Consider the following 14,022-nt stretch of genomic DNA (forward strand, 5'->3'; position numbering starts at 1 on the left):
GACTGTGTCCCCTGGTTCTGGACTTCCCCAACATCGGGAACATTCTTCCTGCATCTAACCTGTCCAGTCCCATCAGCATTTTATATGTCTCTGAGATCCCCTCTCATCTTTCTAAGCTCCAGTCTCTCCTCATATGTCAGTCCTGCCATCCTGGGAATCAGTCTGGTGAACCTTCGCTGCACTCCCTCAATAGCAAGAACGTCCTTCCTCAGATTAGGAGACCAAAACTGAACACAATATTGCTGGTGAGGCCTCACTAAGGCCCTGTACAACTGCAGTAAGACCTCCCTGCTCCTAGACTCAAATCCCCTAGCTATGAAGGCCAACATACCATTTGCCGCCTTCACCACCTGCTGTACCTGCATGCCAACTTTCAATGATTGATGTACCATAACACACAGGTCTCGTAGTGTCATCTGCAAACTTGGAGATATTGCACTGAATTCCTTCATCTAAATCATTAATGTATATTGTAAATAGCTGGGGTCCCAGCACTGAGCCCTGCGGCACCCCACGAGTCACTGCCTGCCATTCTGAAAAGGATCCCACTGCCCCGCTCTCCTCCATAGCCCTGTATCAATCTCAAACTAATCCCACTGCCCCGCTCTCTCCCCATAGCCCTGTATCAATCCCAAACTAATCTCACTGCCCCGCTCTCTCCCCATAGCCCTGCATCAATCCCAAACAAATCACACTGCCCCGCTCTCCCCCTTGGGGATCGCGCAGGAAGAATGGGGTTCATCAGTGAGATGCCAGGGGCAATCCTGTGTTTGCCCTGTCCCAGCGGTAGCAGGAGGGTGACAGTGCCCCTGTTGTGGGGGGGGGGGGGCATGTCAGTGCCCCTGTTGGGGGGCAGTGCCCCTGTTGTGGGGGTGGTGTGACGGGAACAGGTGAGAGGGAGAGTCTCGGAGTGAGTCGGTGCTGAACCGCTCGGTTCCTTCACTCCACAGAACAAGGAGAGCTGCCCGAGACATTAACCGTGGTGACTGCGAGCGATGACGGCTCGGTCAGGATCTGGCAGCCCCTGCAGGTGAGCATTTCAGCTACACTTTAAACACATTTCTGTATTAGTCAACACTCTCTCTCTCTCTCTGCCACTCTCTTCAACACTGTCTCTCACTCTGTCTCTCACTCTGTCTCTCACTCTGTCTCTCACTCTGTCTCTCACTCTGTCTCTCACTCTGTCTCTCACTCTGTCTCTCACTCTGTCTCTCACTCTGTCTCTCACTCTGTCTCTCACTCTGTCTCTCACTCTGTCTCTCACTCTGTCTCTCACTCTGTCTCTCACTCTGTCTCTCACTCTGTCTCTCACTCTGTCTCTCACTCTGTCTCTCACTCTGTCTCTCACTCTGTCTCTCACTCTGTCTCTCACTCTGTCTCTCACTCTGTCTCTCACTCTGTCTCTCACTCTGTCTCTCACTCTGTCTCTCACTCTGTCTCTCACTCTGTCTCTCACTCTGTCTCTCTCGCTGTGTCACTCTCACACTTTCACACACTATCTATCTCTCACACACACACTCATTCTCTCACAATGCAGGCTCATTGGCTCACACTCTCTGACACAACTCCCTCCCTCCCGCTCGCTCGCCCACCCGCTCACTCACTCCCTCCCTCCCGCCCTCTCGCACCACTGTGAAGCCTCAGGCTGGATTCCTTGTGGCGAAGGGCACGTGATGGTTGAACTCATTCACCATGGCCTGCACTGGGACATGTCCTGTGAGTGTGTAAAAACCTTGCACTAACGGCTTGTCTCTGCTCCCTCCAGGCGGACGAGGTGTCGACGCTGACGGGTCACAGTGCTCCCGTCTCCAGTGCTGCTGTCAGGGACCGTGTCCCCTTCTTCCTGACCGTCGGGGCTGACCGAACTGTGCGACAGTGGGACGTCCCTCCCGGGAAAGGTAGGTCAGACCCCCACCCCCTGCCCTAACCCTGCTGGGGCGTGTCACAGCAAGCAGTGTGATACGCAGCACCAACCTAACTCCATTTAAAAGTAGCTTTTAAAATTACACTCCCCTCTCTGGTCTGGGATTTCCCAAGCGCATGGTCATGTGATCTTTGTGTGTCATATGTTACTACACCAATATCGTACCCAGCGCTCTGGGGTGTGGGTGGTGTTTATGTCGAAGACCAGGTATATGCTGCACGGTTATCAATAGGTTGCGTATCTGGACCCCACAAGTCCCAGCCACGGCGGCTGATTGACTAATTCACCCCTCAATCACACCTGGCGATGCACTCCTGTAAGTGACTGGATTAATTTCATGCAGTCATTTGTGTTGGTTGGGCCTGTACTCATTGGAATTCAGAAGAACGAGAGGTGATCTTATCGAAACGTATAAGATTATGAGGGGCCTTGACAGGGTGGATGCAGAGAGGATGTTTCCACTATAGGGGAGACTAGAACTAGATGGCAAGATCTTGGAATAAGGGGCCGCCCATTTAAAACTGAGATGAGGAGAAATTTACTTTGTGTTGTAAATCTGTGGAATTTGCTGCCTCAGAGAGTTATGTAAGCTGGGACATTGAATAAATTTAAGACAGAAATAGACAGTTTCTTAAACAATAAGGGGTTATGGGGAGTGGGCGGGGAAGTGAAGCTGAGTCCATGATCGGATCAGCCATGATCTTATTGAATGGTGGAGCAGGCTCGAGGGGTGATATGGCCTGCTACTGTTCCTATTTCTTGTGTTACATTAACCATCCTTCACACACGTCGTGTTACTGGAGTAATAATCCTGCCTTTATCGGGAGACTCTGCTGTAGTTTGAAGAGGCCCCCGTTTGGAGACACTGGGGCCTAAATTCATGGCCGCCAGAAAGCTGGCGCACATTCTGTTTGTAAAAGTTTTTATCGTCGGGGTGGAAGTGCGGCGGAGGTGGGGGTGGGGGTGGGCCCCAGTCTCCGCCGCTGTCACTCAGGTGGTGACCGTACGTGTGTGCGGCACCACGTGTCTCCCCTCATTTACAGGGGAGAAAGACAGCGTTTTCTTCAGTTGGCCACTGGCCCAGCGAGGGTTTCGGTTGGGCCAGTGACCTGGCACCCGAGAGGGGCTGCCAGGCTGCCTGTTGGCGGCCTGCCCGAACCCGGGCCATAAATGTCGGGCCACTCGGGAAGTTGGCCAGCAAAAAAAAAAAAACCACCTGGTGGCGGTGATAGTGCGCCCTCCCTCCTGTTGAAGGGCCACCGTGCTGCTGTGGCTCACACACGAGAAACCAGGTGCACTGACACAATGAGCTGTTGGGGGCACTGCGCAGCGGATCGTGGATTTGTTGAGGTAGATTTTGTGGGAGGTGCGATGGAAGTGTGGGAGAGCGGCAATGGGCGCTGTCGGCAGCAGCGGGCCGCAAGTGGGGACCGCCCGCAAAACCCCTGGCTGAGTCTGGATCGTGACGGCCAATGGACAGCAACTCGCCGGCCACTCGATTCTGCCTCATGGCCGCTGCACGACGGCAGTAACGGGCTTCACCCGGACCCTGAATTTAGGCCCCACAATGTTTAAAGGGACTCTCTTTGCCATAACTCCTACCCTGCCTCCAGCGCATTGGCTGTGTCAGTAATGTCAATACTCAGTGCATCAATAGTTTAAAATCTTAACAGAATAACAGCTGAAGCATAGACATGTTGGCTCAAAACCTGCTACAATTCTTTACACAAACCCTTTGTTTAAATTGCTTGAAGCCGACGCCTCCTGCTCACTGAGCTTCCCCTGTGGAATCTTAACGGCCAAATCAAAGCCAGGGGTCAGCCCCGAGGGTGGCACTGTCGCCTCAGAGCATCCCGGGTTTGAGTTTCCCCTTCGGAGACTCGAGCCTCATAATCCAGGGCCGACATTGCCGGTGCCTGTACTGAGGCAGCACCGCGCTGTGGGAGGGGCGGTACTGAGGCAGCGCCGTGCTGTGGGAGGGGCGGTACTGAGGCAGCACCGCGCTGTGGGAGGGGCGGTACTGAGGCAGCACCGTGCTGTGGGTGGGGCGGTACTGAGGCAGCACCGCGCTGTGGGAGGGTGGGTACTGAGGCAGCGCCGCGCTGTGGGAGGGGCGGTACTGAGGCAGCACCGTGCTGTGGGAGGGTCGGTACTGAGGCAGCACCGCGCTGTGGGAGGGTCGGTACTGAGGCAGCGCTGTGGGAGAGGCGGTACTGAGGCAGCACCGTGCTGTGGGAGGGTCGGTACTGAGGCAGCACCGCGCTGTGGGAGGGTCGGTACTGAGGCAGCACCGTGCTGTGGGAGGGTCGGTACTGAGGCAGCGCCGCGCTGAGGGAGCGCCGCGCTGTGGGAGGGGCGGTACTGAGGGAGCGCAGCGCTGTGGGAGGGGCGGTACTCTCTGCAGCCAGGTGTTCTGCTGCTTGACTCCTCTTCCGTTCCCCAACTTGTCTCTCCAGGTTTGGAAGATCCATCATGTCATCGAGGTGCAGTTACTGCCCTCTGCTGGTCACCTTCTGGGACGTTCCTGGTATCCGGCAGTCAGAGTGGAGAACTCAAGGTGTGGAGTTCTGGGATAGCTTTACACAGCATCCAGGTGGGAATCTGTGGTAAACCTTTAGTTTGACATTTTAGTTCCTGACATCCTCCGCATCTGTCCCTTCCCCTGAAATCACTCACTTAAATATAAATTAATATTCTGTAATAAGTCTGCTTTTGTGGTTTAGCCTGAAACACGATCTGTTTGTCCGAGCAATTGGGAAGCTACAGACCTATTTAAGTTGTAAGGCAGGTCACAGGAGTGGGGAACTGGCTTGTTGCTCTGACCACGAATGGAGAGTGTTGGAAGAATCGCAGGTTGTAACCTGAAGTGGCTGATCGCTCTGGTCAGGCCCGATGGTCACTGGGGCCGTGAGCTAAATGTCCAGGCACTGGAAGCTTGACACTGATCTTCAACATTGGGGGACTGAGTTCAAAGGCGGTCCCCCGTTCACGCTCGGTCTCCCATCTTCCCCTCCCCCGTCCCCGTTCACGCCCTGGTCCCATTTTCGCCCCCACCCCAACGTCCCCTTCTCCTCCCATCTCCCCCGGTCCCCCGCTCCCCCACCCCCCCGTTCACGCCCCGGTCCCATTTCCGGTCCCTTCTCCTCCCACCCCCCCCAGTCCCTGTTTTCTCCCCACTCAGACTCCTTTCTCACACAGCCCTCCGTCCCGCACCATCCCATTCTCACACCTTATCCCCATTCTGCCCGTAACCCCTTTCTCCAGGCCCTTTTAAATGGTTCTATACTTTCGACAATCTGTTCTTGATTCTCATTCCCCACTGTTTCTGGCCGCTCATTCCCTGTCCGAGCAAGTTCCCACGACCCTCTCCCTCATTCTTTTGGTGCTGACCTTAAATTGATGCCCTCCAGCTACCCACTCACCCCCTGGCGGGAATCGTTTTCTCCAACTTCCTGAACCAAAACCCCTCAGGGTTTTGAACCGCTCTATCAGAACTCCTCAACCTGCTCTGACCTAATGAAACAGTTTGATTCTCCTAGCCCCTCCTGGGATCATCCCAGTGAATCTCTTCCCCACCCTCTCCACGGCCTTGACATCCTTCCTAAAGCAAGGCACCAAACCAGGAGGTGAACAAGAGGGGGTCCTTCCATGAGATGAAGTAGGTTCACAAATGTCAAAATGGCCAAACTTCATCTGACACTCCCCCTGCCCGAGCCCTGAACTCGCATCTTTCTCCAGTTTCTCTGATCTCCCCTCTTCATCTCTCCAAGCTCATCTTATCCATGAGACCCACTTCCTGCTCTCTTGACTCTATTCCAACTAAACTGCTGACCACCCAACTTCTTGTTTTGGCTCCCATGTTAGCCGAAATTGTTAACGGTTCTCTGTCAGGCACTGTTCCCTTCTCCTTCAAATCTGCTGTCGTCACCCCTCTCTTCAAAAAAACAACCCTTTGCTTGCTAGCTATCGCCTCATCTCCAACCTCCCTTTCCGGTCCAGAGTCCTTGAATGTGTTGTCGCCGCCCAAATCTGTGATCATCTTTCCATGAATTCCATGTTTGAATCTCTTCAATCTGGTTTCCGCCCTTGCCACAGAACTGAAACTGCTCTCATCAAAGTCACAAATGACATTCTTTGTGACTCTGACCTGTCTGCAGCCTCTGACACAGTTGACCACTCCATCCTCCTCCAACGCCTCTCCACCATCGTCCAGCTGGGTGGGACTGCACTCGCCTGGTTCCATTCCTATCTATCTAATCATAACCAGAGAATATCGTGCAATGGCTTCTCTTCCTGCCCCCGCATCGTTATCTCTGGTGTTCCCCAAGGATCTGTCCTTGGCCTCCTTTTTATTTCTCATCTACATGCTGCCCCTTGGAGATATCATCCGAAAACACGGAGTCGGTTTCCACGCAAACGACACCCAGCTCTACCTCTCCATCACTTCTCTCGACCCCTCCATGGTCTCTAAATTGTCAGATTGATTGTCCGACATCCAGTACTGGATGAGCAGAAATTTTCTCCAATTAAATATTGGGAAGACCGAAGCCATTATCTTTGGTCCCTGCCTCGAACTGCGTTCCCGAACCACTGACTCCATCCCTCTCCCTAGCATTTGTCTGAGGGTGAACAAGACAGTTCGCAATCTAGATATTATATTTGACTCGGAAATGAGTTTCCAGCCACATATCCGCAGCCCCTGTCTCGGCTCTGCTGCTGCTGAAGCCCTTATTCAGGCCTTTGTTACCTCTGGACTTGACTGCTCCAACTAACTCCTGGCTGCCCTCCCACATTCTACACAACGTAAACTGGAGGTCATCCAAAACTCAGCAGTCCGTGTCCTAACTCACCTAGATCACCCATCACCCCTTTGCTTTCTGATCTACATTGGCTCCCGGTTAAACAACACATCGATTTCAAAATTCTCATCCTTGTTTCCGAATCACTCCATGGCCTCACCCCTCCCTATCTCTGTAATCTTTTTCAGCCTCACAACCCCACAAGATGTCTGCGCTCCTCAAATTCTGCCCTCCTGAACATCCCTGATTGTAACTGATCAACCCTCGGTGGCCGTGTCTTCTGTTGCCGAGGCCCTGAGCTTTGGAACTCCCTCCCTAAACCCCTCTGCCTCTCTACCTCGCTTTTGTTCCTTTAAGATGCTCCTTAAAACTAGCCTCTTTGATTGAGCTTTTGGTCACCAGCCCGAATGTCCCCTTGTGTGGCTCGGTGTCAGATTTTGTTTGATAACACTCCGGTGAAATGTCTTCGGATGCTTTATGATGTTTAATGTATTTATGCAGCGACTTTTTGTATTTGGAAGTGATCGTAGCTTTAAATTAAATAACAAAAGCAGGCAAGTCGAGTAGAGTTGGTTGGAAACAGATTGTTAAATGAACCCGATGGGCAATGAGGAGAATTTATTTTATGCAGTGAGCTGTTGTGGTCTGAAAGGGCAGTGGAAACAGATTCAATAGTAACTTTCAAAAGTCTCTCTGTCTCTCTCTCTCTGTCTCTCTGCCTCCCCATCTCTCTGGCGTCTCTCTCTCTCTCTCTCTCTCTCTCTCTCTCTCACAGGCCCACATGAACTGTATCAGTGCTGTCTCCTTCTTTTCTGAGAACGATTTTGCAGTGGGATCGTACGATAAGAGCGTCTCCATCTGGACCCTCCGTCCCCAGCGACAGATGCACTCTGTACGGTAAGGAGCTGCTCCGCACTGAGAGTTACAGGGAAGGTGTGACCTGGGATGTTGGCTCTTACCCTCTCTTCTCTGCTGTGTTTTGCTCAGCGTTGGTTGGTGCATCTTATCAATGTCTTGCTTCTTCCCAGGATGTGTCTCCAGTCTTCATTCACCCTCGATTGGCCAGTCTACTGTCTGAGCATGCTCAGACTGCAGGAGCACCTCCTGGTGGGGGACCTGCTGGGAAACCTCACCATCTGGGCCCCAGAGGGGCGGCACTGGACGGTGCTGGAGGGGTAAGTGTCCCTAATTAAACCGGTGGAGGCGGGGCCCGCGGGGTGGAGGCTGGCCCGGGGGGTGGGGGGGGAAGCGGGGTGGAGGCTGGCCCGGGGGGTGGGGGGGGAAGCGGGGTGGAGGCTGGCCCGGGGGGTGGGGGGGAAGCGGGGTGGAGGCTGGCCCGGGGGGTGGGGGGGAAGCGGGGTGGAGGCTGGCCCCGGGGGCGGGGGGGGGGGGAAGCAGGGTGGAGGCTGGCCCGGGGGGTGGGGGGGGAGGAAGCGAGGTGGAGGCTGGCCCGGGGGGTGGGGGGGGAAGCGGGGTGGAGGCTGGCCCCGGTGGGGGGGGGGAGGAAGCGGGGTGGGGGGGGGAGGAAGCGGGGTGGGGGGGGGAGGAAGCGGGGTGGGGGGGAGGAAACGAGGTGGAGGCTGGCCCCGGGGGCGGGGGGGGGGGGGGGAAGCGGGGTGGAGTATGGCCCGGGGGGTGGGGGGGAGGAAGCGGGGTGGAGGCGGGGCCTGGGGCGAGGGGGTAGAGAGGGGTGGAGGCGGGGCCCAGGGGTGGGGAAAGACAAGAGAGGGGTGGAGGTGGGGGGGAGGGGCGAAGAGAGGGGTGGAGGTGGGGGAAGGGGCGAAGAGAGAGAGGGGCGGAGGCAGGGCCCGGAGGAGGGGGTGTGGGGCAGGGCCCGGCGGGGGAGAGATGGGTGGAGAGGGTTGGAGGCGGGACTCCCGATCTCCCGATCACCACTCACCACCTCCTCTTCCTTCCAGCGGCTTCTACCATTATCCCTTCTCGCGCGTTATTGAGCGGAGCGACGGCTCTTTACTGACGGTGCTGGGGCCACGAAGGACCACACTGATGGCCCTTAAACAACCAGATAACCCAGCCTTGGAGGTAAGGACCAGGGGAGCTTTACTCAGAGCAGAGCAGCCTGGAACACGGAATGTTGGCGATTTCCCCCCCCCCCCTCCCAATCCCCAGGGAATGATACTGGGGTCACATCCCCCAGGGAATGATGAAGCTCTCCCCTCTCTCATGGAGTATGCTGGGGCAGTGGGTCTGCACTGACCTTTCACATTTTGGGACTTGGATTCAAACCCAGGCCCAGACAGAAGGGATGGTCTCTCCGCTCTCTGGTGGGCGGTGGGGGGGGAACTATCCTGGGACTCCTGCTGGAAAGGTGTGTGGTGATTAGCTGAGGCCAGGATCAGGGCTTTGGGGTGATGCCTCCTCCCACAGTCAAATATCCTGCTAATGCTTACTTTGTGGTGAAGAATGAGGCCACTCGGGTGCTGGTCCATGTGGAACCGAACCTCTGCACGAGTCAGCATTTCGGTGTCAGCTACGGCACGGTGGGACTCGCTCTCGACTCCGAGTCAGAAGAGCGAGGGCTTGAGTTCCACCCCAAACACTTGAGCCCCAAAATCCAGGGCCAACACTCCCTAGTGCCAGTAATGAGGGAGTGCAGCACTGTCGAAGGTGCCTAGTTTTGGATGGGATGTTAAACCAAGAGCCTAGTCTGCCCTATCAGGTGGACATAAAAGATCCCGGCCACTATTGGAAGAAGAGCAGGAGAGTTCTCCCCAGTGTCCTGGGGCCGATATTTATTTTTCATTAACATCAATCGAAAAACAACAGGTTATATCTGATTAATAGATCGATGACTGCGGGATCTTGCCATTAGCAAATTGGCTGCCACATTTCCTACATTATAATAATGACTAACCTTCAAAAGTAATTAACTGTCTGTAAAGCACTTTGGGATGTCCTGAGGTGGTGAAAGATACTGAGAAATGCAAAAGGGGTAAGAGAGGTGGTTGGGTGCAAGAATACGAGATTGGTTTAGAAACTGTCGATAAGGATTAGCTTTGTGCTTTCCCGCAGGAGGAGAAGGAACCAGAGCAGCTGACAGTGTGCTTCAGTGTCAGCATGATCCCCTGGTCGGACAGTGGGGAGAAAGTGAACACGTTGGTGTGGTTAACTGTAGTGAAGGAATCTGTCACATCACCCGGAGGAGGTAAGATGGGAATCCCCTCCACCGAGCAATGGGTTAGTCCGGGTATGCACCGAATCGGCATCAAATCCAGCCCAGATAGTGGTCTCCTCTCTCTCTGGGGGACTGGGTGAGGGTCAGTGGGCCTGGCACTGCCCTTCCACTCTCTTGGTACCTGGTTGTGGCAGAAATAACCAATATCTTTCAGCTCGGTATCAACTGCTTCAATTTGTCATGGTGCTTGCCTGTTGCAGGCAATTTGATTGATGAATCAACCAAACCACTCAATTCAAATACGAAGGTGCAGTATGATCTGTCTGATTGGCAGCAACAAGGCAGGTATTTTGTTTTATACGTTCACGGGATGTGGGCGTTGCTGGTAAGGCCAGCATTTATTGCCCATCCTGAATTGACCTTGAGAAGATTGTGGTAAGCCTCCTTCAACCGCTGCAGTCCGTGAGGTGAAGGTACTCCCACAATGCTGTTAGGGAGGGAGTTCCAGGATTTTGACCCAGCGACGATGAAGGAACGGCGATAAACTTCCAAGTCAGGATGGAGAGTCACTTGCAGGTGGTGGTGTTCCCATGCGCCTGCTGCCCTTGTCCTTCTAGGTGGTAGAGGTCGCTGGTTTGGGAGGTGCTGCTGAAGAAGTCTTGGCGAGTTGCTGCAGTGCATCCTGTAGAACACAATCATATACTTTGTGCTCGGTATGACTCCAGCCAGTAGAGAGTTTTCCCCCTGATTCCCATTGACTTCAGTTTTACTAGGGCTCCTTTATGTCACATTCTGTCAAATGCTGCCTTGATGTCGAGGGCAGTCACTCTCACCTCATCTCTGGAATTCAGCTCTTTTGTCCTTGTTTGGACCAAGGCTGTGATGAGGTCTGGAGCCGAGTGGTCCTGGCGGAACCCAAACTGGGTATCGGTGAGCAGGTTATTGGTGAGTAGGTGCAGCTTGATAGCACTGTTGGCGACACCTTCCATCACTTTGCTGATTGAGAATAGACTGATGGGGCAGTTATTGGCCGGGTTGGATTTGTTCTGCTTTTTGTGGACAGGACATACCTGGGCAGTTTTCCACATTGTTGGATAGATGCCAGTGTTGTAGCTGTACTGGAACAGCTTGGCTAGAGGCTCAGCTTTTTCTGGAGCTCAAGTCTTCAGTCAACGGCCGATATGTTGTCAGGGCCCAGAGCCTTTGCTGTATCCAGTGCGTTCTGCCATTTCTTGATATCATGTGGAGTGAATCGAATTGGCTGAAAATTGACTTCTGTGATAGTGGGGACCTCGGGAAGAGGCCGATATGGATCATCCACTCGGCACTTCTGGCTGAAGATGGTTGTAAACACTTTTGCACTCACGTGCTGGACTCCGCCATTATTGAGGATGGGGATATTCATGGAGCCTCCTCCCCCCCGTTAATTGTTTAATTGTGCACCACCATTCACGATCGGAAGTGGCAGGACTGCAGAGTTAAATCTGATCTTTTGATTGTGGGATCACTTTGCTTCCTCTGCTTAGCATGCATGTAGTCCTGTGTTGCAGCTTTCCCAGGTTGGCACCTCATTTTTAGGTATGCCTGGTGCTGCTCCTGGCGTGCTCTTCTGCACACTGTATCGAACCAGGGTTGGTCCCCAGGCTTGATGGTAATGCTAGAGTGAGGAATATGATGGGCCTTGAGGTTACAGATTGTAATGGAATACAATTCTACTGCTGATGGCCCACTGCGCCTAATGGATGCCCAGTTTTGAGCTGCTAGATCTGTTCTAAATCTATCTCATTTAGCACGATGGGTGCCACACAACATGATGGATGGTGTCTTCTGTGTGAAGACGGGATTTCATCTCCACAATGTGCGGTGGTTGCTGCTACCAATACTATCATGGATAGATGCATCTGCGACAGGTAGATTGGTGAGGACGAGGTCAAGTAGGTTTTTCCCTCCTGTTGCTTCTTTCACCACCTGCTGCCGAACTGGGCCAGCTCAGTCAGTAGTGGTACTACCGAGCCATTCTTGGTGAGGGTCATTGATGTCTCCCACCCAGAGTACATTCTATACCCTTGCTACTGTGTGCCTCTTTCAAGTGGTGGTCAATGTGGAGGATTCATCAGCTGAGGGAGGGCGGTCGGTGGTAATCAGCAGGAGCTTGACCTGAAGCTATGAGATGTCATGGAGTCCAGAGTCAATGTTGAGGACTCCCAGGGCCACACCCTCTCGACTGTATACTACTGTGCTGCCACCTCTGAGATGGTGATGGAGGAGTCTGGGGCATTGGCTGAAACCTATGATTCTGTGAGTGTGACCATCAGGCTGTTGCTTGACCAGTCTGTGGGACAGCTCTCCCAATTTTGGCACAAGTCAGGAGGACTTTGTGTAGGGTCGATTGGGCTGGGTTTGCCATTGCCGTGTCCGAAGCCGGTGCCAGGGTCGATGCCAGGTGCTCCATCGGGTTTTATTCGTATTATTTCTTGTGGTTTGTGACAACTGAGTGGCTTACTCGGCCATTCGAGAGGGGAGTCAACCACATTGCTGTGGGTCTGGAGTCACATATAGGCCTGACCGAGCAAGAACTGCAGATTTCCTTCCCGAACGGACATGAGTGAACCAAATGGGTTTTTACAACAATCCGGTAGTTTCATGGTCACCATACTGACACTAGCTTTTTATTCCAGATTTATTTATTTATTTATTTATTTAACCGAATTTAAATTCCCAGCTGCCATGGTGGGATTTGAACTCACGCCTCCGGACTATTAGTCCAAGCCTCTGGATTACTGGTCCAGTTACGTAACCACTATTGTACCGTTGCCGATAATAAGTCTGGATATCCTATCTGACTCTGTGCTCTCCACTTTCCCCTGCGAGAAACCTTTCGGGTTTGATCTGGTGACTCCGAAGCGAGGTGGCCTGCGCTGGTAGATTAGAAAAGTGAGTGAAATACGCCAGACCAGTGGGTGAGGAAAGGGTTTAAAAACTATCAGCCCCACACAGAGCAGGCAGAGCCCAGGCTCCACCTCCCAGGTCTGCGGTGTGCTACTGATCCCAGTCGGTGGGGGGGGGGGCTACAATTGGTACTGACCCCCCCCCCCTCCCCCAGAGAATACAATTGGTACAGACCCCCCTCCCCTCTCCTGGGGACTACAATTGGTACAGACCCCCCCCCCCTCTCCTGGGGACTACAATTGGTACAGACCCCCCCACCATCTCCCGGAGACTACCATTGGTACAGACCCACCCCCCCACCCCTCTCCTGGGGACTACAATTGGTACAGACCCCCCCCCCTCTCCTGGGGACTACAATTGGTACAGACCCCCCCACCATCTCCCGGAGACTACCATTGGTACAGACCCACTCCCCCACCCCTCTCCTGGGGACTACAATTGGTACTGACCTTCCCCCCCACCCCCCCCCCCCCCACCTCTCCTGGGGACTACAATTGCTACTGACCGCCCCCCCCCCCCCCCCGGAGACTACAATTGGGACTGAGCCCTCCCCGGGGGGGTGGGTGGTGGAGGGGCTACAGTTGGTTCTAAGCCACACCCCCAGAGCAGCAAAGATTCAGCTCGAGTATTGTGTCCAATTCTGGGCACCACATTCAAGGAAGGACGTCAAGGCCTTAGACAGGGAGCAAAAGAGATCTATCCAGGGTTGCGGGACTTTGGTTAGGTGGAGAAACTGGAGAAGCTGGGGTTATTCTCAGAGCAGAGAAGCTAAGGGGAGATTTGATCGAGGTGATCAATATTACAAAGGGTTTAGACAGAGTAGATCAGCAGAAACTGCTTTCACTGGCAGGAGGTCGGCAACAGGAGGACACAGACTTCAGATAATTGGCAAAAGAATCAGTAGAGAGACGAGGAGAATGTTTTTTCCCCGCAGAGAGTTGTTGTAGTCTGGAATGCACTGACTGAAAGGAGGATGGAGGCCGATTCAATAGTAACTTTCAAAAAAGGAAATGGATAAATATTTGTAAAGGAAAGATTTTCTGGGGTGTGTGGTAAGAGCAGGGGAGTGAGACGATTTGGATGGGACATTACAAGAGCCGACACAGGCACGATGGGCCGAATGGCCACCATCTGTGCTGTACGTGGATATGTATTTCAAAAGCTTACTGTGGCTATACTATCTGGCGACCTACACTGAGAATGATAGAATCTTA

The 14,022-nt window shown here is 53.6% G+C and overlaps 1 protein-coding gene and 1 pseudogene across 1 annotated transcript in view; one reads left to right on the forward strand and one right to left on the reverse strand.

Annotated features, from left to right (window-relative positions):
* Nucleotides 1-14,022, reverse strand: part of LOC139274159 (zinc finger protein 850-like) — a 360,216-nt pseudogene that overhangs the window by 239,309 nt on the left and 106,885 nt on the right.
* The window catches only part of LOC139272895 (telomerase protein component 1-like), a 76,980-nt gene that overhangs the window by 59,209 nt on the left and 3,749 nt on the right, over nt 1-14,022 (forward strand). The window contains exons 26-32 of the mRNA XM_070888997.1: nt 951-1,030; nt 1,766-1,898; nt 4,381-4,517; nt 7,499-7,620; nt 7,752-7,898; nt 8,643-8,766; nt 9,757-9,889. Coding sequence (XP_070745098.1) covers nt 951-1,030; nt 1,766-1,898; nt 4,381-4,517; nt 7,499-7,620; nt 7,752-7,898; nt 8,643-8,766; nt 9,757-9,889 — 876 coding nt within the window. The remainder of the gene's footprint in view (nt 1-950; nt 1,031-1,765; nt 1,899-4,380; nt 4,518-7,498; nt 7,621-7,751; nt 7,899-8,642; nt 8,767-9,756; nt 9,890-14,022) is intronic.

Source organism: Pristiophorus japonicus, chromosome 9 (genome assembly GCF_044704955.1).
Source record: "Pristiophorus japonicus isolate sPriJap1 chromosome 9, sPriJap1.hap1, whole genome shotgun sequence".
NCBI classification, from domain to species: Eukaryota; Metazoa; Chordata; class Chondrichthyes; family Pristiophoridae; genus Pristiophorus; species Pristiophorus japonicus.